General features: G+C 41.2%; 1 protein-coding gene across 1 annotated transcript; it reads right to left on the bottom strand.

The window, feature by feature from the left end:
• Positions 1-4,084: 4,084 nt before the first annotated feature.
• Positions 4,085-26,216, bottom strand: LOC120723184 (gastrula zinc finger protein XlCGF57.1-like). The gene is made up of 2 exons (XM_040014535.1): positions 25,523-26,216; positions 4,085-6,019 (listed from the first exon to the last, which is right to left on the bottom strand). Exons 1-2 carry the CDS (start codon positions 25,584-25,586, stop codon positions 4,392-4,394), a joined length of 1,692 nt encoding a protein of 563 aa, XP_039870469.1. The 5' UTR covers positions 25,587-26,216; the 3' UTR covers positions 4,085-4,391.
• Between the last annotated feature and the right edge of the window lie 337 nt (positions 26,217-26,553).

Raw genomic sequence — 26,553 nt, 5'->3', positions numbered from 1 at the left:
GTTAATATGAGAATCGATTCTAGAACATAAATTACTGGTATCAGAAGAATCGACATTTCAGTATCGATCCGCACACCACTACTGGGTGTTTCTTCTTCACTCACTATGTGTTAACAGGCCTCTCTGCATTGAATCATATCTGTTATTAATCTCTGTCTCTCTTCCACAGCATGTCTTTATCCTGTCTTCCTTCTCTCGCCCCAACCAATCACAGCAGATGGCCCCGCCCCTCCCTGAGCCTGGTTCTGCCGGAGGTTTCTTCCAGTCTCACCTGAAACTCCCGGAGGACATGATTAAAAACATCACTTTTCATCATGCTCACCATTTGGGAGGTAAACGACCAGATGGGTGCAGACCAAGACGATCGTGGCCAAAGTCAAAAACTTTAAACAAAAAAGAGCTGGTGAAGATCCGGGAGCTGAGAGGAACGGACTTCAGTGTGAACAACCAGTTTCCTAAAGAGATCCTGGAGGGACAGCAGGTTCTGTTCCCGATCCAAAAAAAGAGCATCCAAGGAGGCTCCTGAGGTGTCTGTGCAGTTGATAAACATCACAACATGGCTGATCTGCATCTACACACATTTTCTTTTTTCACTCTCCTTTCTCATTGATCTAATAGTGTCTGCATAAAATAATTAATGCTGGTGGTTTAATCAGCATAACCTGCTTTTTCTTAGTACATTTATTATAATTATTTTTTTCTTCTTCTTCTCGTTTATGATTCTTTGGTGGCTACACCATTTCATTCCCATCGTCTCTTTTGATGTCTTTTCTCTTTCTGCACTCAGCATTACGTCTGCTTTATGTAGTAAATTGCTCTGCCTTCAATGCTGCAATTTACTACATAAACACGCAGGACAGATCTACAGCCAGACCAGAGTTTAAACATGACCACACTGAGGTTTGTCACATGGAATATACATGACAAAAATTAAATGACTTACAGGCATACATTGTCTTTCTACAGGAGACACATATGTCCAAAACATCTGTACACACAGTCACTTCTCCACAGTTCCCTCAAACTTACTCAGCCTGTTACAACTCAAAACAAAGAGGCATAGAAAAAATAAATAAATAAAAATAAACTTCACTGTTAGCAGATCCAAAAGCAGATTTAAACACTTCATTTATTCAAAATCTGGATATATGTATTTCAAGTATATATGGACCAACTGCATATTACACCTGCATTTTTCATACATTCTTCATTTCACTTTCAGATGACTCTGACACCATGCTTGTAATAGTAGAAGACTCCAGAAACTGACAGGCTCAGTACAGCAGTGCATCCAAGGAACTGGCAGTCCGCAAACACATGAGTGCTCATCTCAGATCTTTGGTGATCATAAACAGTCACTGTCCTCACATTTATGGAAATTTATATTGATAAGAACAAAATGAAATCACACAGCTTACAAATAGTAAATTAACCTGACACTTTAATATATATGCACACATACATATACATATATATATATATATATATATATATATATATTGAGGGTCCTGCGCAAGATATTGCGCAGGACCCTCAAGCTCCCAGGCCTCTGGTAGAGGACCCGAGCTTGAAGGATAAACCGCCCGCAGGGGCGTGCTGGGTGTGTGTGTGTATATATATACATATATATATATATATATATATATATATACATATATATATATATATATGTATATATATGTGTGTGTGTGTGTGTGTGTGTGTGCATATATATATGTATACATATGTATATATATATTAAAGTGTCAGGTTAATTTATTATTTGTAAGCTGTGTGATTTCATATACATATATATACACATACATATATATCTATATATAGTAGAAGTGCAAAGATTCACAAAATTCACGGTTCGGTTCGATACTTTGGTGTCACGGTTCGATATTTTTTCGATACAAAAAAATGTTCATGCCTTTTTAATTTGTCATTTATTAAAATTATAAATATATATTTTAACTCAAAAGTACAGTTTTTAAATTTAATGTTGCTGAAACAACAAAGTAATAAAAAAAATAAATCTATCTGATGGAGGAATCCCTCATCTTTGGAAAAGAGAGTTTATTACAGAGAAATGGCTCTTTCCAAAATAAAAGCTATACTATACGCTTCTTCTGGGCTATATTCTCAGCAGCATATTAAACATATCAGGTCCCCATAAGGAGAATCCTGTGCTAACGGCTGTCTAAATGACTCGGGTAAAGTTTGTAGCATGCATGCTTGTTGTTTTTGTCGGCTTCCACTTGCCTTTGCACTAGGATGATGTCGGCGTAAATGTGCAGTCATATTTGTTGTGTTCCCACTAGTGCTGTCAGCGTTAATCTGAAATGATGTTAATGCCACAACACGGCAAATCTCCGTTAACGAGCTACCGCGGATTGTCCCCGTGCGTGGGGCTGGACGGCCAACACGTTAACGAGCTAACTGCGCTAACACACTAGCTCCCACCCATGTAATTGAGCATTGCGTGGCACATCCAACATACTGTTTTACTTTAGTCCATGACGCGCTTACCTTCAGGGTCATCCGTCACATGAAGACCAAAATAGTTCCAAAGGCCAGATCTGAATGAGGGTGGGGGAGGTTCAATTTGCCATGTTGCAAGGAGAGCTTAACTTCTGTATCGCTAGCTTGCGCTCCGCTCAGTGGATCTGCGCTCGACAGTGCAGCCTAGGCGGAGTAGTCGAACGCATATCCACTGAGCGCTCAACACAGACAGCATCGTCAGAAGAAAAGTTAATAAAATAAATTTAAAATTTTGTATTGTTTGATACATATGCACACCGAACCGAAAGCACTGTATCGAACGGTTCAATATCGATACCAGTATCGTTGCACCCCTAATATATATATATATATCAGCCATTAAAGGGATGTTGTCAAAGTTCGGCTTCATGTGAGCCTCACAATCAAGAAGTGTGCAGACAGTAAAGCTTTTAGACTCGGAATTTTAAATTTATAAATACACATATTCACAAACGGAAAATGTTTCTGCAAGGAAGGAAATTCAGGAGTCAGGAGGTTTCAAGAGTAAATATTTCAACAGCAGCATCATTCCATGAAAAATCTGTCAGTGGCCAACTTCCTTTAGCACCAGCAGACTTTCTTCTACATGGATGGATCAACATGAACGAGCAGCAGCAGCAGCCCCCCTCTAAACTGATGAGAAGCTCAACATTAAGCCCGAGTTCTCTGGGATCCAGAACCTTCAAACAGTCATAAAACCTTATTCAGGACGTAATGCTGTTAGGCTGATGTGGTCTGTCCAATCTGTTACACAGAACGTGATTTCACAGGCACGAGTCAGCTTCATAGGGTTAAAAACTTCCTATATCAGAAAATTATTTTGACACAGAAGGAACTAAGATCACCCTGGTATGAAAAGAGGACTGATTCATCACACTGATGCTGAACTGTGTGATGGCTCATGCTGACAAACAGAAACAGATTTGGTCTATAGTCTGTGTTTCCTGCAGTGTCACAGAGTGAAGACCAAATACTTTGAGGTTCTGTAAGTGAAAATACTCATAGTATGAAAGTAATGTAATTTAACATAGTGTGATTAAATATGCTAAACTCCTGCAGAAGAAGATGAGCTGATTCTGAGGGGGTCAGGTGTAACTCATTCAAACTGCAGCATTTTAAACAGGTTTGTTTTTCTTGTATTCAGACAATGATATAATTTTGATGCAATATTTGATAAAACAAATTTAAAAAGTGAGGCGGATTGTTTTCATGTATGCTCAGCCACAAACATTTAAATCAACATACTCGCTTCTTTGGACAAATCTATTCTACAGGTTCATTATGAAAATACAGTAGAACCCCGACTTACGAAATTAATTCGTTCCCGAGGGTCTTTCGTAAGTCGAAAATGTTTGTAAGTCGAAGCACCCATTACGCCTTTTGAGTGAAAGATAGGCTATAGGCTAATTGCTAACTGCAACAACAATACGTCGTTCAAGTGGAAAAGCGAAGCGCAAGTACGAAAGCCAAGGGGGTTGTCACATGATTCGGAAGGCATTGTGGTTATTGTAGGCATTCTGGGCTCAGCCAATCAGAGCCAGCGGATTTCGTTACGCGGGCATTTTGCTGTAACACGGGCAGAAATATTGCCGTTAAGTGCCTTCGTAACTTGAATTTTTCGTTAAATGGGGTATTCGTAAGTCGGGGTTCCACTGTATTGCACATCCCAGAGTCTTTTTGTTGCTGTCAGGATGCAGCACTTAAACCTTATGCAGGAAGATTTAGGCTCAATGCTCTATATTTTCAATATAAATGACAAAAATGTATGCAACACTCAGAAACATACTATGAATCACTACAGCTTTAATATTAAGTGACTTATGAATATAAATCTGTGGATGTGATCAGAGCTGATAAAGCGTCCAAGCTTAAACACAGGTGTGGTTTTTAATAAGTAACTTCTTATTGAATCCTTTACCGCAGATGCTGCACTTATAGAGTTTCTCCCCTGTGTGAATTGTCATGTGTTCAGTCAGATGCACGTTTTGTTTAAAACTCTTTCCACAAACTGAACAACCAAATGGTTTCTCTCCTGTGTGAATTCTCATGTGTGTCTTCAAATTGCCCTTGAGGCTGAACATTTTACCGCACTCAGTGCAGCTGAAGGACTCCTTCGGAGGAACTGTCTTCTCACTTTGGTTCTGGCGGAGCTGTGATGGCTCGCCGACACACCTGTGCGTTTTGAGCTGCGTATACCAGGTGAACCTTTTGTCACAAGCGCTGCAGCTGAACCGTTTCTCCTCTGTGTGGACAGACATGTGCAGCGTCATGCGTCTTTTGTGCGCAAATCTTTTATCACAAAAAGGGCAGGTGAAGGGTTTCTCTCCCGTGTGAATTCTTACGTGAAGCTGCAGTGTTCCTTTCTGGCTAAAACTCTTCCCGCAGAACGAACATTCAAACGGTTTCTCTCCTGTGTGGATTCTCATGTGTGCCAAGATGTTCCCGCTACAGCTGAAACGTTTCTCACAGACTGAGCAGCTGAATGGTTTCTCTCCAGTGTGCGTTCTCATGTGGCTGATCAGGTGGTCTCTACGGCAGAATGTCCGTCCACACTCAGAGCAGCTAAATGCCTCCTTATCAGTACTTCTTATCTCACTCAGAGAGACAGCGTCACTCCTCAGAGAGTTTAAATGGGGCAGAGATTCTCCAGGTTCCTTCAAAGTTTCGTGGTTTGCTTCAGTCTCAGGTTCTGGGGCTTTAACATCACTTCCTGGTTGTAAGGAAGTGTCTGGATGTAAGCTCCCGCCAGGTCTCGACCTCACATGAATGCCACTGCTGACCATGTCGCTAACCTTGCTGCGGCCTTTTTTCAGTCCTGTGTGGATTTTCATGTGCCTGCTCACGTCACCACTGTACCTGAAACTTTTCTTACAGATGGAGCAGCTGAAAGGTTTCTCTCCTGTGTGAAGTCTCATGTGGCTGATGGAGTTTCCTTTCTGAGAAAATGTTTTGCCACAAAAAGAGCAACTAAAGGGTTTCTCTCCAGTGTGAATTCTCATGTGTGCTTTGAGGTGTGGCTTTCTGCCGAACCTCTGACCACATTCGGAACAGCTGAACGATCGCTCAATGTTACAGTTAATGTCGATAATAGTGAAGTTGTGGTTTTTCCGGCATTTTTGACCTGACTGAGGTTCCTTGTTCTGCTCCCAGTCACCGTCACTCACCTCGGTCTCAGAAGAGTCTGAAGCTTTGTCAGTTCCTGGCTCTGAATGGCTTTCTGGGTCTGAGTTCCTGGCTTCTTTTTTCATTCCAGTCTGATGGCGATGAAGCTGCAAGGACTCTGGTTTCTCCTCAGCATCTTCTTCATTTTTCACGGGACTGAATGTTAATATGGTGACACAGGCCTCCTGCGGACGTCGAAGCTGATCTGCGTCCTGGCTGCTCCAGGCTTCCTCCTGCTCCTCTTTGATGTGTGTGTGCTCTGAGTCCAGGAGGGGGCTCCACTGTTGCTGCTCTTCTTCACCAACAATCACTTTGCGGACATCTGACGGTAAAACTGAAACACAGATAGGACAGATGCTAACAGCTTGTTAACTGAGTTCTAACATGATGCTTTAAGTTAATCTTTACAGGCCTATAGCAGCGAGGATCTGTGCAACAACCTGCTAAACTGTTCCTGTATAACAGAAAGAAGAGGCGTCCTGGAAATGTCAGGTATATGATATTAAACTATTAAACTATACTTTGGTGTGGTTACAAACTCCGATTAATTCATTTTTTTCTATATAGTGCCAAATTACAACAACAGTTGCCTCAAGGTGCTTAATACTGTAAGGTACAATACAATAATACTCAGTAGACAAAGCAGATAAATAAGGAGTCAAACTGTTTCTTGGATACTACAGGCTTTTCTCAAGAACAGATTTTAAATCTGCTGATTACTGATGTTTTTGTTCTTTTAAGAACAGTTGTCATATACACATATTTGTTTTTAAAAAGAAGATATCTGCAAAAAAGACCGCGCTATTTTATAGGTTATTAGTCAGACGTTATGTGAAAGTAGGCAAAATGCTTAGAGGGATCTGAAGGCATCCGCACAGGAAGTGACCAGCAGGACGAAGCAACCAGAGAAATGAAATGAAAGCCAGCGGTTTCTGGCAACAAAATAATGGTCAGTGACTGAAAGTGAGGCGGCCTTAGGCTGAGATCATGTCAGTTCTGGTGTGAGTGATTAAAGAAGCTACCAATAATACTGACTGACAGTCCAAATCTTACTCTTTCCCTTAGAATGTTCCAGCCCAGTTGTTCTCTGAGGTTTGAAGACTCTGAGAACATCTGGAGCCTGAGCAGGAGGGGCACAGGAGGTAGTGCGCGGCTCTGAGTAGTGATGGATGAAGCGAGGCTTCGTGAAACACTGAAACACTTGGGCTGGAATTCAATCGAGCCACAGAGTGACATCTGCTGGCCAATTTGGCCATCGCTACATCTTAACAATACTTTCCTGTGAAACAGTGATGCACTGGATAACTGTGACCATCAGTACAAACAAGGACAGAAAAATAAAGACAGCAATCTGTGACTGAGGATGAGTGTGCTTCAGCAAAATTCTCTATCAAAACATTTGTGTCTCTCACCATCGATGTCTTTATAAAGTAAAACACACACAGAAGAGACTACTATGTTTACTGTAATAATCACAGGGTTACAGTTGCTTTTGGGCTCAGTTGGCTCAGAGACTCTGGATGTATTTGCTTGACTTTCAAGATTTCTGGGAGTTAACATCTAACTTAACATCTCATATTCTGACCAATCATAAAAGACTATTTAACACACATCTCTAAATCAGCAACCTCTGACCATGAAGAAACTTTCCTAAACTTTAAACTGCTCTGGATTTTCCAACATGTAACACTTGCATGGTGTTTTAGTCAGTGTGAGTGTGGCGCTTCGGTCATAGTGAACCTGCACAATGGGATCAGAACGATGCCACCTTGAAATGAATATGAAAAAAATATTGAAACTGAAATAAATGTACTGAAAAATTGATAGTGAAAAACAATTGATTGAAACCGTCATTTTTTTTTTCAGTTTCACTCTGCTGGCACTGTTTTGGCGTCCGGGGGCGCGCTGGGGGCGGGGATTCCGACCCGCATGTATTTGCATATATTATGATGCTGACCAATGACTGGAGAAAACACTGACGTCGCGGCTGCGGTCACGGACAAACTTGCACGTGTCTGTTCGGGAATGGCAGCGTTTACATTACCGACTATTTCAAAGTGACAGCCTGAGGTGTTCTTCAGTAAATTGGACTACCGGACAGGAGGACCTGAGGCCCCACCACATTATTTTTGGTAAGCTAAATGTGTTTGTAAGCTAATCCGTAACTAAGGTCCTTAGCTAGCTACCTTAGCTAGATACCTAGATAGCTAAGGACCTAGCTAGCTGAGATGACCACTCGGCTGTCGGGGAAACTTGTTTTGTAAAGTTCGTTTAGCTAACCCGTGCAGGTGAATGAATTTACCCTGACTAAAGAAATCAAGAGAAACGCACCGGGCTGCTCAGTGACTAACCACGGTTACTGTACTTTTATTATGAGTATTATACTGTAAGAGCAACAGGCTGGACTCTGCTTCTGCTCCTGTGCAGAGCTGATTATTAAATATGTGCAAACAGCAGCATGTTTTCTGTCGCTTTCCACATGTGGAAGGACATTAACGCCAGCTTTTAAAAACCTGGCACTTAGTCAATAGCTACGGATTAAATAGCAAAGCCCGATACTTATGTACTGAAACCAACTACTTCCGCTTGGCAGCTTAAGTTAAAATTTTTAATTTTTCCTCTGATTATTTTTTAGCACTGACTGTATATTTTTAAACTGAGTTTGTTGCAAATATTCAGGTTAAAAAACTGTCCGAATTATTTTTAATGAGTTATGTTCACAAAGTCACATGTGCAGTACTCTGTACAGCTTGCATCCTTTAGGAGAAATAATTTGAAACGTTAATATTTCTTGTTCAATACTGAGCTGATAACACCTCTGTATGTTGTGACCAGGATGCAGCAGCAGACTGAACCTCGACTGAAACCTGCTCCATCATCTCATCTTTGCAGATGTCCATTTATAAAGCATCAACAACTCAAAGGTAAACATGATATTAGAAAATGTGTTAGTAAGGCCTTTAAAACAAATAAAAAAAATAAACAGCTGTCGGCAGAACTGTAGGACTGAACAACTTCAGATCCTGAGTGTGTGAGGACGGAGAAGGATCAGCTGTATTTCAGATTTGAGAGATAAACTTTATATTTCAGTTTGTGATGATTCTGTTCTGTTTGTGATTACAGGAGCCGTCCTCAGATTCAGACCTCAGCACCACCCAGTGACAGCAGACAGATCATCCTATGTCTTCACTCTTTGTAGTAACTCCAAAATTAACTGAAGAAAACAGTACAAAGGTTAAAGTACCACATGTGCTGTCAGTGAAAGCTGCAGCTGTTTTATTGATAAATTTAAAGACAAAAAGTCAAAAGGATTAATCACCCCTGTAACTGTGTCACTATACATCAGCATTAACAGGACCTCAGTTTGGTGTTTCAGGAAACTGCTGATCTCAGACCTGCACAACTATGGCGTTATTTTTGTGCCACTCTTCTGAGCACACGTAAAAAAAAATTTGCAGGTGCAAGTGTTGCATTTTGAGGAGAAATTTATTTTGAGCGAAGAAAAGCTGAATTTGAGTGAACAAAATTCATTACTGCGTGCAAAACATGTATTTCAGTGTTTGCTATTATCCACACACACACACACACACACACACACACACACACACACACACACACACACACACACACACACACACACACACACACAACACAGCAGCCCCTCTCGCAATGTGTTGCTCGCGCTCTCAACATTTCTGCCTGTGCGCGCTCAACTCTTTCTCTACACCGTTATATTTGTGCCACAAAACCAGCCAATCACAGACTTGGATGCAAAAAAATCTGATTGGCTGTTCTGGTCTCCAATCAGCTCGAAATGATGAAATGCAGTATCCCAGAATGCATTTTGTCCAAAGCTCAAACGAGGCAGTGGCGGAGGAACACAGAGGGGCAGAGTTTGAAATATTACTCTATATAACAGGCATCTCCGAAAACGTTAGAGCACTTATGCAAATATGTGATGACAGGATGAATCGAGCAGATATTAGAAGTTTACACAGAAACATTCTCGCATGAAAATATCTTAAAAGTTTATTTTGTGACCCAGAAAGAGTAACATTTCAAACTCGCAGCAATGAAGTTTGTTCACTCAAATTTAGCTTTTCTTCGCTCAAAATAAATTTCTCCTCAAAATGCAACACTTGCACCTGCAAACCTTTTTTACGTGCGCTCAGAAGAGTGGCACAAAAATAACGCCATACACAACTTCTGTTTTAAACACTGAATGTACTCAGCTACATGAAGAGCACGTGATGTTTTCTCTGACACAATAAAGGTTGTTAGTTGTATTTGAACTAAAAACTTGTGATCTGGAATTTCACTGTTTTTTGACACTAGTGTGTTATTTATCATAAAGTAATTCAGAGTCATTCATACCAGAGTAACCAGTGAGCACAACATATATTTAACTTTCTACAGGACTTAAAGCTATGACATTATGTAAAAGTCCAGACCCTCTGAGGATTATCTGAGTACTTCTAACATTACACAAAGCAAAGGTGTCCATCAGTGTTCATGAAATGCTGGGTTCATCCTTCTTGTGAGGGACCTGCTGGTGAAGATCACGAGCCCTGCTGGATCCCGGCGACGAGTTTCAGTCTTCCTGGTGTTTCTGAAATGATGCCTCTCACTGTGGGTCAACAGCACATCTGGCACAGGACAGCTGTGATGAAAGAAATTGAAGAAGTTTTGAAAAAGAAAATCTTGGAAATGCCCTAAATGTGAGAAGCAGATTTTGTATTTACTTGTCTTTTGCCAATCAAGATAACTAAAAGTATAATTTTCACCATTCAATTACTAACCTTGTCATCTCCTGCACTGTCTGTTTTGGGCTCTGGGCTCGTCCTTCCCAGCGCTCATGAGACTGCTTTGCTGCACTGTGGTATGAGGTGCTAACCTGTTGTCAGTGTTGGGAAAGTTAGTGTATTTCACTACACATTACAGAAGTAACATATTCTGAATACTTTACAACTACATGAATGTGCTATTGCTGTGTGATTTATTACTATTACTGAAGGCTACTCGCCATACCAACACCAACTAGATGTTTAAATCTTAATATAAATGAGTAACAGTAGATGGACATTAGGTAAGGCTGCACTTTTTGCAGTCATCTTGTATAGAAAACGAATCCTAGCGTATATAAAACAGGTCCGCGGCTCCGAACCGTAGTAAAGGGACCTCTGGCTGATACGCCGGGCTGAAAACTAGCTTTACTTTGTTGTCTGGGTCGACTTTGCTAGCGAGAGACAGAGAGAGGAGTTGAAAGGCTGCTCCAACAGAGCTTATTGTTTCAGAGGAAAACACGAACACGGTGTACAGTCGAGTCTTAATAGCTTACTTACAGCTGGACTCATCAGGCTCTCTGTTTGGCTACTTTTCCTTTTTCTCCCTCCCTCCCTCTCTCACAGACACATCATGGGTACAGCAGTCCATTCTCCCTGCAGCACGGACTACACTGCCCAACAGGCTACATGCTTTAGGGCGATGCCTGTAACACTCTGCTATTGCCTTCATATTAAATCATTTTTGTGAATAATTTTTAAAAATATTTCTTCACTTACAGTGGGGCAAAAAAGTATTTAGTCAGCCACCGATTGTGCAAGTTCCCCCACTTAAAATGATGACAGAGGTCAGTAATTTGCACCAGAGGTACACTTCAACTGTGAGAGACAGAATGTGAAAAAAAAATCCATGAATCCACATGGTAGGATTTGTAAAGAATTTATTCGTAAATTAGGGTGGAAAATAAGTATTTGGTCACCTCAAACAAGGAAAATCTCTGGCTCTCACAGACCTGTAACGTCTTCTGTAAGAAGCTTTTCTGTCCCCCACTCGTTACCTGTATGAATGGCACCTGTTTGAACTCATCATCTGTATAAAAGACACCTGTCCACAGCCTCAAACAGTCAGACTCCAAACTCCGCCATGGCCAAGACCAAAGAGCTTTCGAAGGACACCAGGAAAAGTATTGTAGACCTGCACCAGACTGGGAAGAGTGAATCTACAATAGGCAAGCAGCTTGGTGTGAAAAAATCAACTGTGGGAGCAATCATCAGAAAATGGAAGACATACAAGACCACTGATAATCTCCCTCGATCTGGGGCTCCACGCAAGATCTCATCCCGTGGGGTCAAAATGATGATGAGAACGGTGAGCAAAGATCCCAGAACCACACGGGGGGACCTGGTGAATGACCTGCAGAGAGCTGGGACCAAAGTAACAAAGGTCACCATCAGTAACACACTACAACGGCAGGGAATCAAATCCCGCAGTGCCAGACGTGTTCCGCTGCTGAAGCCAGTGCATGTCCAGGCCCGTCTGAAGTTTGCCAGAGAGCACATGGATGATACAGCAGAGGATTGGGAGAATGTCATGTGGTCAGATGAAACCAAAGTAGAACTTTTTGGTATAAACTCAACTCGTCGTGTTTGGAGGAAGAAGAATACTGAGTTGCATCCCAAGAACACCATACCTACTGTGAAGCATGGGGGTGGAAACATCATGCTATGGGGCTGTTTTTCTGCCAAGGGGACAGGACGACTGATCCGTGTTAAGGACAGAATGAATGGGGCCATGTATCGTGAGATTTTGAGCCAAAACCTCCTTCCATCAGTGAGAACTTTGAAGATGAAACGAGGCTGGGTCTTCCAACATGACAATGATCCAAAACACACCGCCCGGGCAACAAAGGAGTGGCTCCGTAAGAAGCATTTGAAAGTCCTGGAGTGGCCTAGCCAGTCTCCAGACCTCAACCCCATAGAAAATCTGTGGCGGGAGTTGAAAGTCCGTGTTGCTCGGCGACAGCCCCAAAACATCACTGCTCTCGAGAAGATCTGCATGGAGGAATGGGCCAAAATACCAGCTACTGTGTGTGCAAACCTGGGGCCCGTTCTTCGTACCTCGCTAAGTAAGTTAGCTGGATTAGATTGTTGACGATTTCGCCTGATCTTGGATCGTTCGGTTCCCCGAAGCTTATCCGGGACTTGCTGCCATAGCAACAGAGCCGTAAGCGTAAACCTGCTCGGGAGCAGGCTTACTTTATGTAAACAGGATTAGATCGCGGCCACTCAGGTATGTCCGCTTCATTTATACGAAAGCAACAGCGATATTCCACCACTGTTTCACCATAAATAAATATTATCAATGTAACTAAAGATAATGCAGCACTTGATCCATTTATTGATGTCACACAGATACATACAGGTCATCTCCTAAAAAAGGGAAATGTACTATTAACATTCTATTACATGTATGTGATTATTACAGATGTAATTCATATTTCAGAGCAGTAATTGCAAATTACTTCGTGTAATCAAGATGGGAGACCACGGCTATAAAAGCGAAGGTGGATTTGGGAAGTCTGTCGCAGCCATGTCCTGTCCGTATACGCGAGCCACCCATTGCGGAAGGTGCAAGATTGATAAGGAGAGTTTTCAGAATTCAGCGTATATTGCGGGATAGACAGGATCCTTTAGCTCAGCGCGACAGTGTGCTCATAGAGAGATATCGATATTCCCGTGAGGGTATTATTCACTTAACCAACTTGTTGACGAGGGGGTGCAGGACCACCACCTGTCTTTTTTTGCTCTGCCCTTTTCTTGGTTGCTGTTATGAACAAACAAACAGATTATTTCAGGGTCTCTTTTCAAGAGACTAAAAGCAATATAAGTGATAAATATTACCATTCTGTAGAATATTCTTATATTTCACTTTTACTTGTTCCCATGTTCTAGTGGGTCCTGTTGTGGCTCTAATGTGAAAGAGGATATAATGTAACATAATTTAACATAATATAATATAATATAATATAATATAATATAATATAATATAATATAGTGTAATATAATGAATTTACCCTACCGCCTACTGGTGTTGGCCAGAGGGGCCGATGGCGCGATATGGCAGCCTGGCTTCTGTCAGTCTGCCCCAGGGCAGCTGTGGCTACAACCGTAGCTGCCTCCACCAGTGTGTGAATGTGAGAGTGACTGAATAGTGGCATTGTAAAGCGCTTTGGGTGCCTTGAAAAGCGCTATATCAATCCACTCCATTATTATTGTTATTATTAAATTACTTACGAGTTTAATTTGTCAGCAACTTTCTGCCAGCCCTCTCTCCTTGCTTTTGCAGCCTTTGCAGTGTTCCCTTGCGTTCTGATTAAACTCTGAAACTCCTGACATCCCTCACTCAGGAGTTCTTTCTCTGCTGCCGAAAAATACCGAGCGCGCTCCTTCGACATTTTCGCCGACCAATCAGAGGGTTGCCGATCAATGTTTCTACTATCGATGCGTAGCCCCTTTTACGACACCCAGTGATCTCACATTACTTCATCCAGCTATACTGATCGTCAACAGCAGGTGTGTTCGGGGAACCGGATTAGCGAGCTCACGGTTAGCGCGATGGTTTGGTCTTGGATGTGTCATTTGATCTTGGATGTAGTAAGCGACGTACGAAGAACGGGCCCCTGGTAAAGACCTATAGTAAACGTTTGACCTCTGTTATTGCCAACAAAGGTTATGTTACAAAGTATTGAGTTGTATTTTTGTTATTGACCAAATACTTATTTTCCACCCTGATTTACGAATAAATTCTTTACAAATCCTACCATGTGGATTCATGGATTTTTTTTTCACATTCTGTCTCTCACAGTTGAAGTGTACCTCTGGTGCAAATTACTGACCTCTGTCATCATTTTAAGTGGGGGAACTTGCACAATCGGTGGCTGACTAAATACTTTTTTGCCCCACTGTATGTAGGGGTGACATGGGCCGCGAGATAGAGAGAGCATTAGAGCTTCTTATTGCGTGTTTTGTTTGGGTTTACCAGAATTACCAGAAACAGAGAGGACATAGCTGAACATATGAAACAGGAAATTACCGCCATGTAATCCATTTATTTCAGCAAAGTAACTGTATTCTGAATACCACGGTTAAACAGTAACTGTAACGGATACATTTACTCATATTTTGTATTTTAAATACGTAACGCCGGTGCATGTATTATGTTACTGCCCAACACTGCCTGTTGAGATCCTGAGATCCGCTCCTAGAACACCGGCCTCCAACTCCTGAAGAGACACGGGTGTCCCTAAATTTAGCAAATATTAGCTTCAGGCTAGCTTGCTACGACGAATAGGCTAATACCAGCATTTTACCACAACTTCACCAGATGTAGCTAAAAAAAACTAAACTAATGTCCAGCCCAGTGGGACAGCAAGGAAAGATGACAAAAATGATTACTTACTTGTGGTTTAGAGGGTCAAGCTGAAATTGAAGCAGCCATTGAAAGACGGGAAGAGAGAACGATGGCAGCTTGGTCAGCACTAGTGGCCTCTATAATGTATGCAAATACATGCGGGTCAGAATCCCCGTCCCCCCCAGCGCACCCCCGGACGCCACAACAGTGCCAGCAGATTGAAGCTGAAAAAAAAATTTGTTTCAATTAATTGTTTTTCACTATCAATTTTATTTCCACTTTCAATACAAGATTTTTCAGTACATTTATTTCGGGGGGGGTTTTCAGTTTCATTTCAAGGTGGCGTCATTCTGATCCCACAGTTTTTGTGTTATTCCCAATAAAAGCATCAGTGGGAATAAAGAAGAAGGAAAAACATACTGAGGATGAAGTCACTGCTGCAAATTACATTTTCTGTTGAAAGTAGAAAAAATTTGGGAACAGACGAAGGCAAAGCTGTTGTATTTTCTCACTGAAAGCAGAGGCGGTTTTTAGTGAGTTTCCAGTGCAGCGTGCCTCTCTCTCTGTCTGCTGGAGTGTTGGAGCGCACCCACCAGTCTGTCTGTCTCTAACCTATAAGCTAGTAATCATTCAAATAAGACATTTATAAATTATGATATATAAATTACATATCGATATAATGTTCTAGATAGTCTAGTCTTCTGGCTAGTATTCACAATCCACAAGAAAAATAATAAGAGAGAGAGGGGATTATTTATTTATTCACCCTGGACACAGTCTGTTTGACCTGCTCCCCTCAGGCAGGAGGCTCCGGTCCATTCGCACCAGAACCTCTCGCCATAAGAACAGTTTCTTCCCCTCTGCTGTTGGACACATGAACAATAACCGTACGACTGTTCCCACCACTAACACATGACCCTACGCTGTGTTCACTGCATCATTCCATGTTTGCACTGATCACCACCTGCACTCATGTATATATCATCAGGCACGTGCAGAGGGGGGGGCTTTCCTGATGGGTGCCCAAGGTGCCCTTTTGTTGAGGCAACTTTTTAAAAAATTTTTTTTTTTTTTAATGTGTGTGTGCGTGCGGAGTCCTGTCTGTGCCCCTCAACAATAATATTTAACTATTAATCACAGTTTTGCTAAATAAAATCTGGCTTGCATCAGTCACATGATCACATTTAACCAATGATCGCCCTTGACGGCAGAACGCGCTGGTTACGAGCCGGGAACGAGCTCACAAAGAGCACGCGCATTTTTAGCAGTCCGGAGCTGTAGGAGAAACACAAGTTAACTCAGAGACACAGACTGATGCGACACAACCAGTAAGTAGGTGTACAGCGTACACTGTAGTGTGTAGCACCCAGGAGTATCAGCTTATTACGTACACGTTGGTAAGCTGTCTTGTTGCAACTGACGAACTGAAACAAACGAGCGTGCTGTGTGTGCAACAGCGCGACAAACATTACCTGTCCTTTTATTAACTGCACAAGTAGTGCTGGTCACAGCTGCTGGCTACCTGTGTAAGGCTGTCATGGGTCTGTAGCTCTGTCACCGTTTTAGGGAACATATTTAGTTTTAAAGTATTTAGAAACATATTTAGTTTTAAAGTAAGTTACAGGGCTTTTCCTGCCTTTCTGGAGGGATTATATTTCACTAAAAAACGATCTAATATGCATGCCCACATAATTATGCATTATTATATTTTAAAAAACACACGCTGTATTTTAAAAAACATACATTAAGAAGCAGATTATATTAGATTTATATTTTAAATAAGACAAAATTTGGATTTTACAGCAGTAAAATTATTGTATCTCTACAGTTTAAAAATGTAATAAGCTTTGCCCCTGCACAGAGTGGATAATGAAACAAATGGAATCATCATAATGACATTATTTCATATTTATTACTTCCCCCTCCTCATTGCTTTATTATCGTAGCTCTAGTAATAAATATGTAAGGATTCTGGATCAGCACCGTGATGCCCATAGTATATACAGTATTCTGAAGAAGGTCTAAAGTGTCACTGTGTGTGCGTGCATGTGTGTGTTTTATGTATATGGATTATTTTAAATTATTACTCATGATATAACATTGTCCAGACATGGCTGGTAAGGACATGAGGAGGAAACAGTAGGCGCTGTGTGAGGCTACTAAAGGCAGTGCTATAACATTTTTCTGTCATCATTTAGATTAAGTGCAAGAGTTGTTAGGTGTGGATAATTAGATTATAGTTTATTGCAATAGCAAGTTGTGCCTTGTTCTCAGATAGACAGCAAGTGGAGAGTGATATATGAAATGATGGGATGGAAGGAAGAAGAGAAGCAAAGAGTGATTCACAGGCGGAGCCTAAATTATTTCTCAGTTTTTGTTGCCTTATGGTTCCAAGCGCTGTCACCAATCTTTGCATTTTGTTATTATCTCATGACACTTGTTTAATCAGCTACCATCTCTCCTATGGACTTTTTAATGTCTACAGTCTCAGATCAGCACAGCCCTGCCCTCCAGCACTATCCACAGCAACCCCTCAACAGCAACATTGTACCCATCAGGTAAAACATTGGCTACGTTTGCTTTGCCTTGTTGCCCATATTAGATTCTTGATGAATGTGTGTTGTTGTTATTCAGCCTGGTTCAATGTGCCCCTTTTTAACTTTGAGCACCCGCCCCTTTAAACCTCTCTGCACGGCCCTGTATATCATGTATATATCTATCTACTTAGCACTTTTAATTCTTATTCTTATTTTTATTTTCATGTCTATTTAAGCGTAATTTATGACAGTATGTTTGCACTGAAGCACCGCAGCAATTTCCTAATGTTGTAAACCTGCTCAACATTTGGCAATAAAACCCTTTCTGATTCTGATTCTGATTCTGATTTTGTTTTGCACATGCACGTATAATTATTTGAAGTTGTAGTATAAAAAAATATGAATTCATTCATTCAGAAGTCCAAACGATTCTGAATGTTTGCTCCCGGCAATATAACACTGAATATTTCATCTGTGACATGTGAGGTTACCTTAAACACAGCCCGGCAGTCTTTTTTCTCTTGAACAATAGAATATTAAAAACTGTCGTGAGTTCACCTGGTGATATTCTCACGCACGAGGCAACTGCGAAAACGGCAAATAAACGAATGTTGTTCACAGCACAGAGTCAACCATCTGCAGAATCTTGCAATCGTTATCGTTCCCCTCGTGCAGCCTCACAGCTAAAGTGTGCAGGTTACTTTGTGTGCACTCAAATGGAGTCGAGTCAACCAGCGCTACCTGTGTCACAGCCTCCTATGGAACGCCAGCACTGACATGATGAATTAATTAAATACACCATTAAATAATTAATAAAAATTGGAAATAATTCATTAAATAAATATTTACGACACACTTAATTAATTATTGACATATTTAATTAATTAATAACACATTTAAATCATTATTGACAATTTTAATTATTTAATGATGCATTTAATTCATTTTGGCACTTTTGTCCCCTTCATGTCTCACCTTGAAATCATTTCATCTGTCAGCCTCACCCATCAAACTCAGGGGGCGGGGTTAATGCTGCCACTGCAGCTTCTCTAACATTTGATTGGTTGCCGTGCAAAGCAAGTCAAAACAGGTCGATCCTAGATAATAGATTGCTTGTGTGGACTTGGGGCAGCCAGGTATCCCAGAATGCATTTCAAATCACAGGCAGCAATGGTTTTAAAATAACCTGTTTTTCTGTCACCAGCTACACTTTTAACAGTGTTTTAGCCGTGAATGTCGCCGTAATCTTCACACGTCTGGACAGGTTGTCAACATAGAACGTGTTTGCAAAAGTGCTCAGATGTTTCCAGAGATGTCACTCGCTCTGCGAACAGTCAGCTGACAGAGAGCACCGAGCTCACAGCCCCGGTGTTCCAGCTTCACTGTTTGTTTGTTTTTGTCTGTTTGTTTGGGGTTTTTTGTTTTTTTGGGGGGGGTTACGTCATCCGGTTTGTTTACATATTCCACTCTCCGTGTTCCACATGTTGCATTCGCAGATTCTCATTTTCACCGAACGATCGTCTCTTTCCGCCTGGTCTTGTGTCTCTGTGCTTCTGTAACATAAAGAACGAGCTGACATTTTCCTCACGAAACCAGCGATCAGCTCAACAGACCCTCAGTTTACCTGCATGCATCCTCCTCCTCATCTGTCAGCTGTTTAACACCTGCTGCTAATTCAAGAAACACGCCCACGTTACCTGGTGATAGTCACAGTTTAACCGGGCAGCCGGTGCTCGATATAAAGCAATGTCAGCGCATTTTTCTGCACAACATAAGTAAATATAGTGTTTTCCCCGAGCGCAGAGCTGCTGGAGCTCGTTTCCCTACAGAGCACTTTATAGGCGAAGCAGCTTCATCAGCGGCTGATGTCCAATCACCGGCACACAGCTTTGAAACCTCAGCTGAGTTTTAGCTCTCAGTGGTTAAACGCTGGACTTCATTCACTCAGGTTCTGTCTGTCGGGTCACGTTTACTTCGCTGTTTTATTTACAACTGAGCAAATCGGTTTGGCTGAGGTTAAAGTTACGTTTCATAACTGCATAGTTTCACAGACGTTTAATGGTTCACTGGCACATGTGTTAGACTGAACTATTCTGGTGTGTTTTGGATTTAACAGTGAATTTTGAGATTAAACTGACTTTTAAAATGTTTTTATTCAAAGAGGAAAGTGAAGGCGCATTTCCACCGAGAGGAGCAGGGTTTGCAATAGAGATGGCACGATACCACTTTTTTATGTCCGATACCGATATCACAAATTTGGATATCTACCGATACCGATATGAATCCGATATAGTGTTTTTTTTAATCAATAAAACTGTTTTTTTTAATATCTTGCTGCATTTTGTATAAGTTCATACTCAAGTTTAAAAAAACTAAAGCTATTCTGTTATACCTGTATGCAAAAAACACACTGCACCCAAAATATTTCATAGTTCAGCAAAACTGATCAATCTAATAAACTTAAACCTGCTCCATCCTCCCTACTCTGGTATTTTAAAGAGTACTTTGCAGAAATCTTAAACAACCTAACTAATAGGGCTGCAAACTCCCAGCAAAAAAACAAAAAAATAGGGAACCACCCCCACCTCATAATGATTAATCGATGTAATCAAATTTAATTTGATGCAGTGTGAAAAAATGCACAGAAATCAATTATTTTTCAAGAATAATTAAACAGATTCAACATCTTTCTTCAACAGAACTGCAGACTGCACAGATGGTTCCCAAAGGAAAAAGCACTACAGCTTACTAGGGTATATTAGACTTAACAGTTACTATGTACAGTAATGGACTTCTATACATTTTACATCAGATTAAAACTTTGGGTGTCAGATTCAGATAATTATTTATTAAAAGCTCGACATTTTAAATGAGTGTCAGTTTTGGCCGGCGGTCATAGGTTCTGTCCAATAATATGACGCGAGACTGGAGTAAAAGACATCCATGGATTGGCCCTTTATTAAGGAAGGAGCATGATAAGAGCACAAACACTAACTACAACTAAACAAAATGGCTTCCTTTTACACTCTACCTTTTCAGGTGAGCATCCGGAATAGCCCAAGTACGGGGGTTAACTAATCAAAATGAACACATAACCCTCCACACAAACAAACATACAATAACATTAAAGCACATCACAAACATATACATATTTCCAACACATACTATAAACGGACCAATAACATAAGCTTCACCCATTTCTATCTAAATTAAAACCCTCTTTAACCACACTCCCTAACCCGGCACACTGGTCTGCTCCAAGAGCTCTTAAACAGGTGATTGAGCCGCTTTCACTCTTTTGCTCCACATCCTGCAAGAAGCAACCAGGACAGGTGAGTACCTTTACAAGTTCTCATTTGTGTTTAGGTTATTGATAAATGATTAACTGCAAGCAGCTCTAACTTTGGCTCTTCTCCGACACAGGTAGGAGGGCCAGGCCCACTGTCTCTTTTCTGTTACAAGCTGTCAATTTAATCGTATGTCAAATAACCTAATAAAAGACTCCATAAGAACTAATGTTTTCTTTATTACCCTATTTTAAATTCCCCATCCAACAATTTATTATTAACAATACCAACCAGGTAATGGAACCCCTGGTCTCCATTACAATGAGAATAAGAAAGAAAAGTATGTCTCTGTGCCCCCTTTACCTGTTCATGCCCTATCGGCCCCCCTGGCTAAACTTTGCTAGATCCGCCCCTGCACAGTTACGTCAGCTGCGTAGAAAAAGATCCTGGTGTAGAAAGTAATCTTAAATACATTCTAACAACAGCTTATCAAGCTTAAACGTGCTGCTGTTGTTCAGCCGCTGGTTTCCTCTTTCTGGTGCAAAAACGAACAAGAGAGACGATCAGCTGATCATTGATCAGTTTCATGATTGAAGTAGCAGCAGGAGAGAGAGAGGCAGTCGCTCCATATATCGGTTGTTAAGCTTAACGTGGGAATGCTTTACAAACATTCAGAGATGAACTTACACACTTGCTTTACTTCTCTCTGGGATCACTTCCTCGGAGATGAAATGCTGGTTTGGTAGCGAGGCTACAAACACACAGCTGCTCTATCACGTGAGCACACTGCTGCGACGTGCTACGGTTATGAGCCGAGTTACGCCGTGTAGTTTTGTGAGGTGCTTTTTTGATATTTAATGGATCGGATTACATTTTTTATTTCTCGCCGATATCCGATCCAGTAATTTGGGTCAGTATCGGACCGATACGTAATATCGGATCGGTCCATCAACAGCGTGTTCATCATGCAGACTGCAACCTGCACAGAAATATTACATCATCTGTTTTTTTAATAGTTATTCAACTGTATTCTAAGCACAGTTTAGAGTTTACTTAACTAAAAATAAATGAGGTTAACATATGATTTGTGTGATTTGGTTTTTTGGGGGGGTGTTTCGGTCATGTTACGTTTACCTGTCAAAGGCTTGTTAGAAACTATGAAATACATCGTGGCTCAAGAGTTGGGCGTTCGGCTTGTAATCGGAAGGTTGCCGGTTCGAGCCCTGGCTCTGACGGTCTCGGTCGTTGTGTCCTTGGGCAAGACACTTCACCCGTTGCCTACTGGTGGTGGTCAGAGGGCCCGGTGGCGCCAGTGTCCGGCAGCCTCGCCTCTGTCAGTGCGCCCCAGGGTGGCTGTGGCTACAATGTAGCTGCCATCACCAGTGTGTGAATGTGTGGATGATTGTGTATAGTGTAAAGCGCTTTGGGGTCCTTAGGACCAAGTAAAGCTTGCTCTACTTGGGGTCCTTAGGGACTAGTAAAGCGCTATACAAATTCAGGCCATTTACCATTTACATCGTGCAGACTTCTGGATGTTAGAAGAAAACTAATACTGCTCATGAAGGAGACTAAAGGCAGGAAAGTGTCCTTTAAAACTAAACCTGTTAATAGGACCTCCCTTTTTATATCAGTTAATGATATAGCACGTGTATTTCAGTAATAGCCTGCTGATTTCAGTGGTGAACAGTCACACAGCTCCGTGGGCGTTATCTGTGATACTCCTTAACTATAACTTATCCAAGTTAACTTCAGTTAACCATTCAGACAGTCAGACAGTTCTTTTGCAATGAAAAATATAAACACCCATGTCACTGGTAGGTTTCCAGCTGTTTACATTACAGCTGTTTATGCAGTAACCATGGTAACCACAGACTGAGTGGCTGGATCTACGCAGGTCAGGCAACAATTTTACATGTATGATCTTAAAACAGGACACAGCCACTATATGTGCTGGCCTCATATCAAATGTGAAGGCAGACTGAGTATGTTTGACGTTTTTTATATCTAATCTTCCCCTCAAACATTTAAACAGCAGCGAGTCTGCAGCTGAGGGAACACAAACTCAAACTGTTCGAACAGGTTTGTTAATTTGGTGATTTATTAAATGTATAACTGTTATTCTAATCTGCTGCCGAGTCTCTTACACTGATGAAAATGCAGATAACACAGATCACACCTGTTCAACCAATCACTTTCATTCCACTTTGATCTGGACAAACTGACGGTTCATCTGTGTTACAGTGTTGCGTTAGACTGCTATATTTTTGTGTTCTTTATGCTGTAGATTTTCACGTCTCTGGAATAGTTGGCAGTAATAAGGATGATTTTCTGTAAAATCATATTGATATGAGCCGTGACATATTCGTAGATGACCGTTAGATTAGTCAGCTGGGAAACTGTGTTAACTCATGGAGCTGAAGATATCGTGGATATGCTGACCTCGCTCCGTGGTGTACAGGGCCGTTTACCCTCATGATTAATATTCACTATAAAAATATTAGCCGAACATCATGAAGTCTGTATGTGTTTCATAGTGTCGAACAACCTTTGTACAGTTAAAGCCAGCAGTTACTACATGACAGAAACACCAACGTTATCTCTTTTATGCGTTTATACACAGGTCACGCTGATTACTGAACAAAAACCCAAAGATCAGCTGTTAATCGAATTTATTTGCTCTCTCTCCTCCATAAACATGTTTTTAATGGTAATTATAATTCAGAATTGGCGACTGAAACATGTAGGACACATAAGAACATCAGGAAATAAAACCCCGATAAATATAACCTCAGTAAAAGAAGTCAGCGGGGGTTATTACAGCTGTGTACCGGGGCCTGCGCTTTGTCGGTGGTAATAACGGCTCGATTGCTTGCGAGGCGAGCGGGTCTATCCCACGCTTTGCCGTGAGACTGGGCAGACATCTCCGAAATCATCGAAGCACTTTTGCAAAGAGGCTGTATCTTGACAAACCGACCAGACACATGAAGATTAAACCGCTACATGCTCGGCTAAAAAATATTAAAACTGTATTTGGTGACACACAAACAGGGTTTTTCAAAGTTCAGTTCTGTTAGCTTCCACATGCCGGTTGTTGTGTGCTAGAAACAATGGCCACCAGGCCAAAGCAATGGTTTTGACTCGATCAGCGTTAACCCCGCCCCCTGAGTTTGATGGGTGAGGCTGACAGATAAAATTATTTCATGGTGAGACCCGAAGGAGTCAACTGTGCCAAAATGAATTAATTAAATATGCCATTAATGAATTAAATGTGTCCAAAATATTTAATTCATTATTTCCCATTTTAATTAATTATTTAATGGTGTATTTAAATAATTCATTATGGCATTCCTGGCGTTCCATAGCCTACAGCCACATTAACTTGTGACAAGCATCTGCACCACGTTTTATTCCTGTTTCATGGACAATACATTTGGAACTTTCAGTGTTTTCTGTTCTTGTGTCTTGCACATAAACCTTAAACCAAATGAAATGGTATTGTGTACTTACTGTCAGCCTACCTACATCAGTAAGAAATGCCGAATTAGGTGATTTCTAGAACTTTGTGTATATAGTTTGGCATTTGTTTATGATGATTTGAATTTGTTTTCCAAAACAAAGAAATATGTCTTAAACAAATATTACACATTAATATTTGACTAGTGTTGTAACATCACATCGTGTTAGCATATTCTGCCTGTGTCTTTTCTCTGGAGATGTTACTCAGCTACTCAGGTTAAACATGATATATGAGTCACTTAGATAACTTAAAAATGTTGTTGTTTGGCTTTTTTCAGTCTTTTATTTGTTCCTGAGTAAATTGGTTTGGCTGAGATTAAAGTTTTTACACAGCTGAATAAACATCAAGCAGACAGCTGATCATCAGAAGTGTGAGATGCTCGAGAATTTACTCCGGTGTCCTGTTATATTTTAGATAGCAAGGAGTTTATTAAACTTCACCGAAACAATCTGCAGATTTCATTAAACTTTAATAAACTATCATCTTGTCTTTATTTTTAGTTAGCACCTTAAACACTTAAAGCTGTAAGCTAATGATAGTTATATAAGAGCAGATGCTGCTGCTGCAATAAGCTGTACCTGTACGTCCAATGGATGATGATCTGATTAGTCGACTATCAAAATAACAGTTTGCTGCGCGCTAGGGCTGCCACAATCTGCAGTAACTTTAAGCATGTTCAGTTGCTTCATTCTACAACCTGACTTTGGATGAGTGACTGTGGCAAGATACAATTTCTCTACTCGACGTGGTGATAGAGGCAGGTGCAGATGTGTGTTCATCTGGCTGCAGGCTATGGCACTTGGCCACAGGTACGTGGAGTGCACTCCATCTGAGACTGCTCCAGCTACTGTATGATCCAGCTACAAAATAAGGACCGTATGCAATTTTTGGAAATTAAATCACGAATACTGTTAACTTAGAAAGTTTAAGTTTTAAAGCCAACTCGGGTCAAAAGTCAGAAACACACTTGACACACCAGCTGGCACACCTGAGTCACTCGCGCTACGGAGCAGTTTTTCGAAACATCTGAAGCTGCACAGCGTCTGTGTGCAGCTTCCATCCCCAGCTCTGAGGGGTTAGCCTGCTCCGTGGACTGTCACTTTTCCCCGCAGCGCCTCTTTGCTCCCTCACGGAGATCGTCAGTGTCTCACTGACTCACTAAACAGCCTCTCATCCAGTAACAAAAGCCTCTGACGGCGGACAGTCGGACAAAGACATGTTTTCTTGTCGGACTTTTTGACCATCATTGTCTTAGCTGGGCAATAGCTTAGCACCGCGGTTCCGGTAGATAAAACCGAGCAAACCTTCGCCCTGCAGCTTCGGTTCAGGGTCCAGAACCACATCCGGGACTTCACGGTAGCGGTCCATATCTGCTCCGCTCACAGAACCGCAGAACACCCAGCGGCTGTTTATCTGTTGTTTGAGAGACGTGGTTTGCTCTGCTGCAGCATCGATAAAACGGGCTAATGTTAGAAAACTACTTCCGGGCGCGATTTTCACAGTAAAATAATCTTTCAAGTTTTTTGTTTTGTTTTTTCACTTTAGGTTCAAGTAAATGAGAGGATGTAAACGAAAGGAGTTTACATCCTCTCATTTACCACATTTCATTCTTTGTTTTTTATTATAAGTAATAGTAGTAGTGGGAGTAGCAGTATAATTATTAACAAGTAGCTGTCACATATAAATATATGTGGCAGCTGATACTCAGCTGCATTAACTATGGTGAAAGATTTCCTTTAGCGTCAGAGTCGATCTGAGGAACAGATTAGTGAACACCTGAAAGCTGACAAGCGAAGAACGTCTCAGCTGTTTGGTTTGCAAGTGCAGCTTTTAGTGAGACTGAGTCTTTAAAATTTGAGCAGTAACACAGGAGTGAGCACGAGCTCTGTAGTTTCTGTAAGTGAACGTGTACTTTGGTGTGAACAGTTTGTTACTGTGCTTGTTGGACCTTCTCGTTCAAACACCAGGTTGATGCTGCCAGCGTCTGCTCCTCCTTCCTGCTACATGTGATAGAAAAGACCAGAGGTGTGGACTCGAGTCAGACTCGAGTCATTAATTTTATGACTTTAGACTTGACTTGAAAAAATGTTCTAAGACTTGTGACTTGACTTGGACTTTTACACCAATGACTTGGGACTTGAATTGGACTTGAACCGGTTTACTTGAAAAGACTTGATATTTCACCCCAAATATAAAATTTAACATGCATATTATATAGAGATTGAAAATGTGACGTCATTCACGGGTAGAACCGCAAAGGATTCTGGGAACTCGTGGCAAGCGGTACTAGCGCACGCAGGCTTTCAATTAAAATCAGTTATACAGCGATAAAAAG

This window comes from Simochromis diagramma, unplaced genomic scaffold, assembly GCF_900408965.1.
Source record: "Simochromis diagramma unplaced genomic scaffold, fSimDia1.1 OVJJ01000251.1, whole genome shotgun sequence".
NCBI classification, from domain to species: Eukaryota; Metazoa; Chordata; class Actinopteri; order Cichliformes; family Cichlidae; genus Simochromis; species Simochromis diagramma.
This window is presented reverse-complemented; position numbering and strand designations above follow the sequence as displayed.

Coding starts and splice junctions, on each gene's coding strand:
- LOC120723184 (XM_040014535.1), bottom strand. CDS start 25,586: ATGGACCGCTACCGTGAAGTCCCGGATGTGGTTCTGGACCCTGAACCG. Junction 6,020..25,522: donor ACCGAAGCTGCAGGGCGAAG/GTTTGCTCGGTT, acceptor TCTGTGTTTCAG/TTTTACCGTCAGATGTCCGC.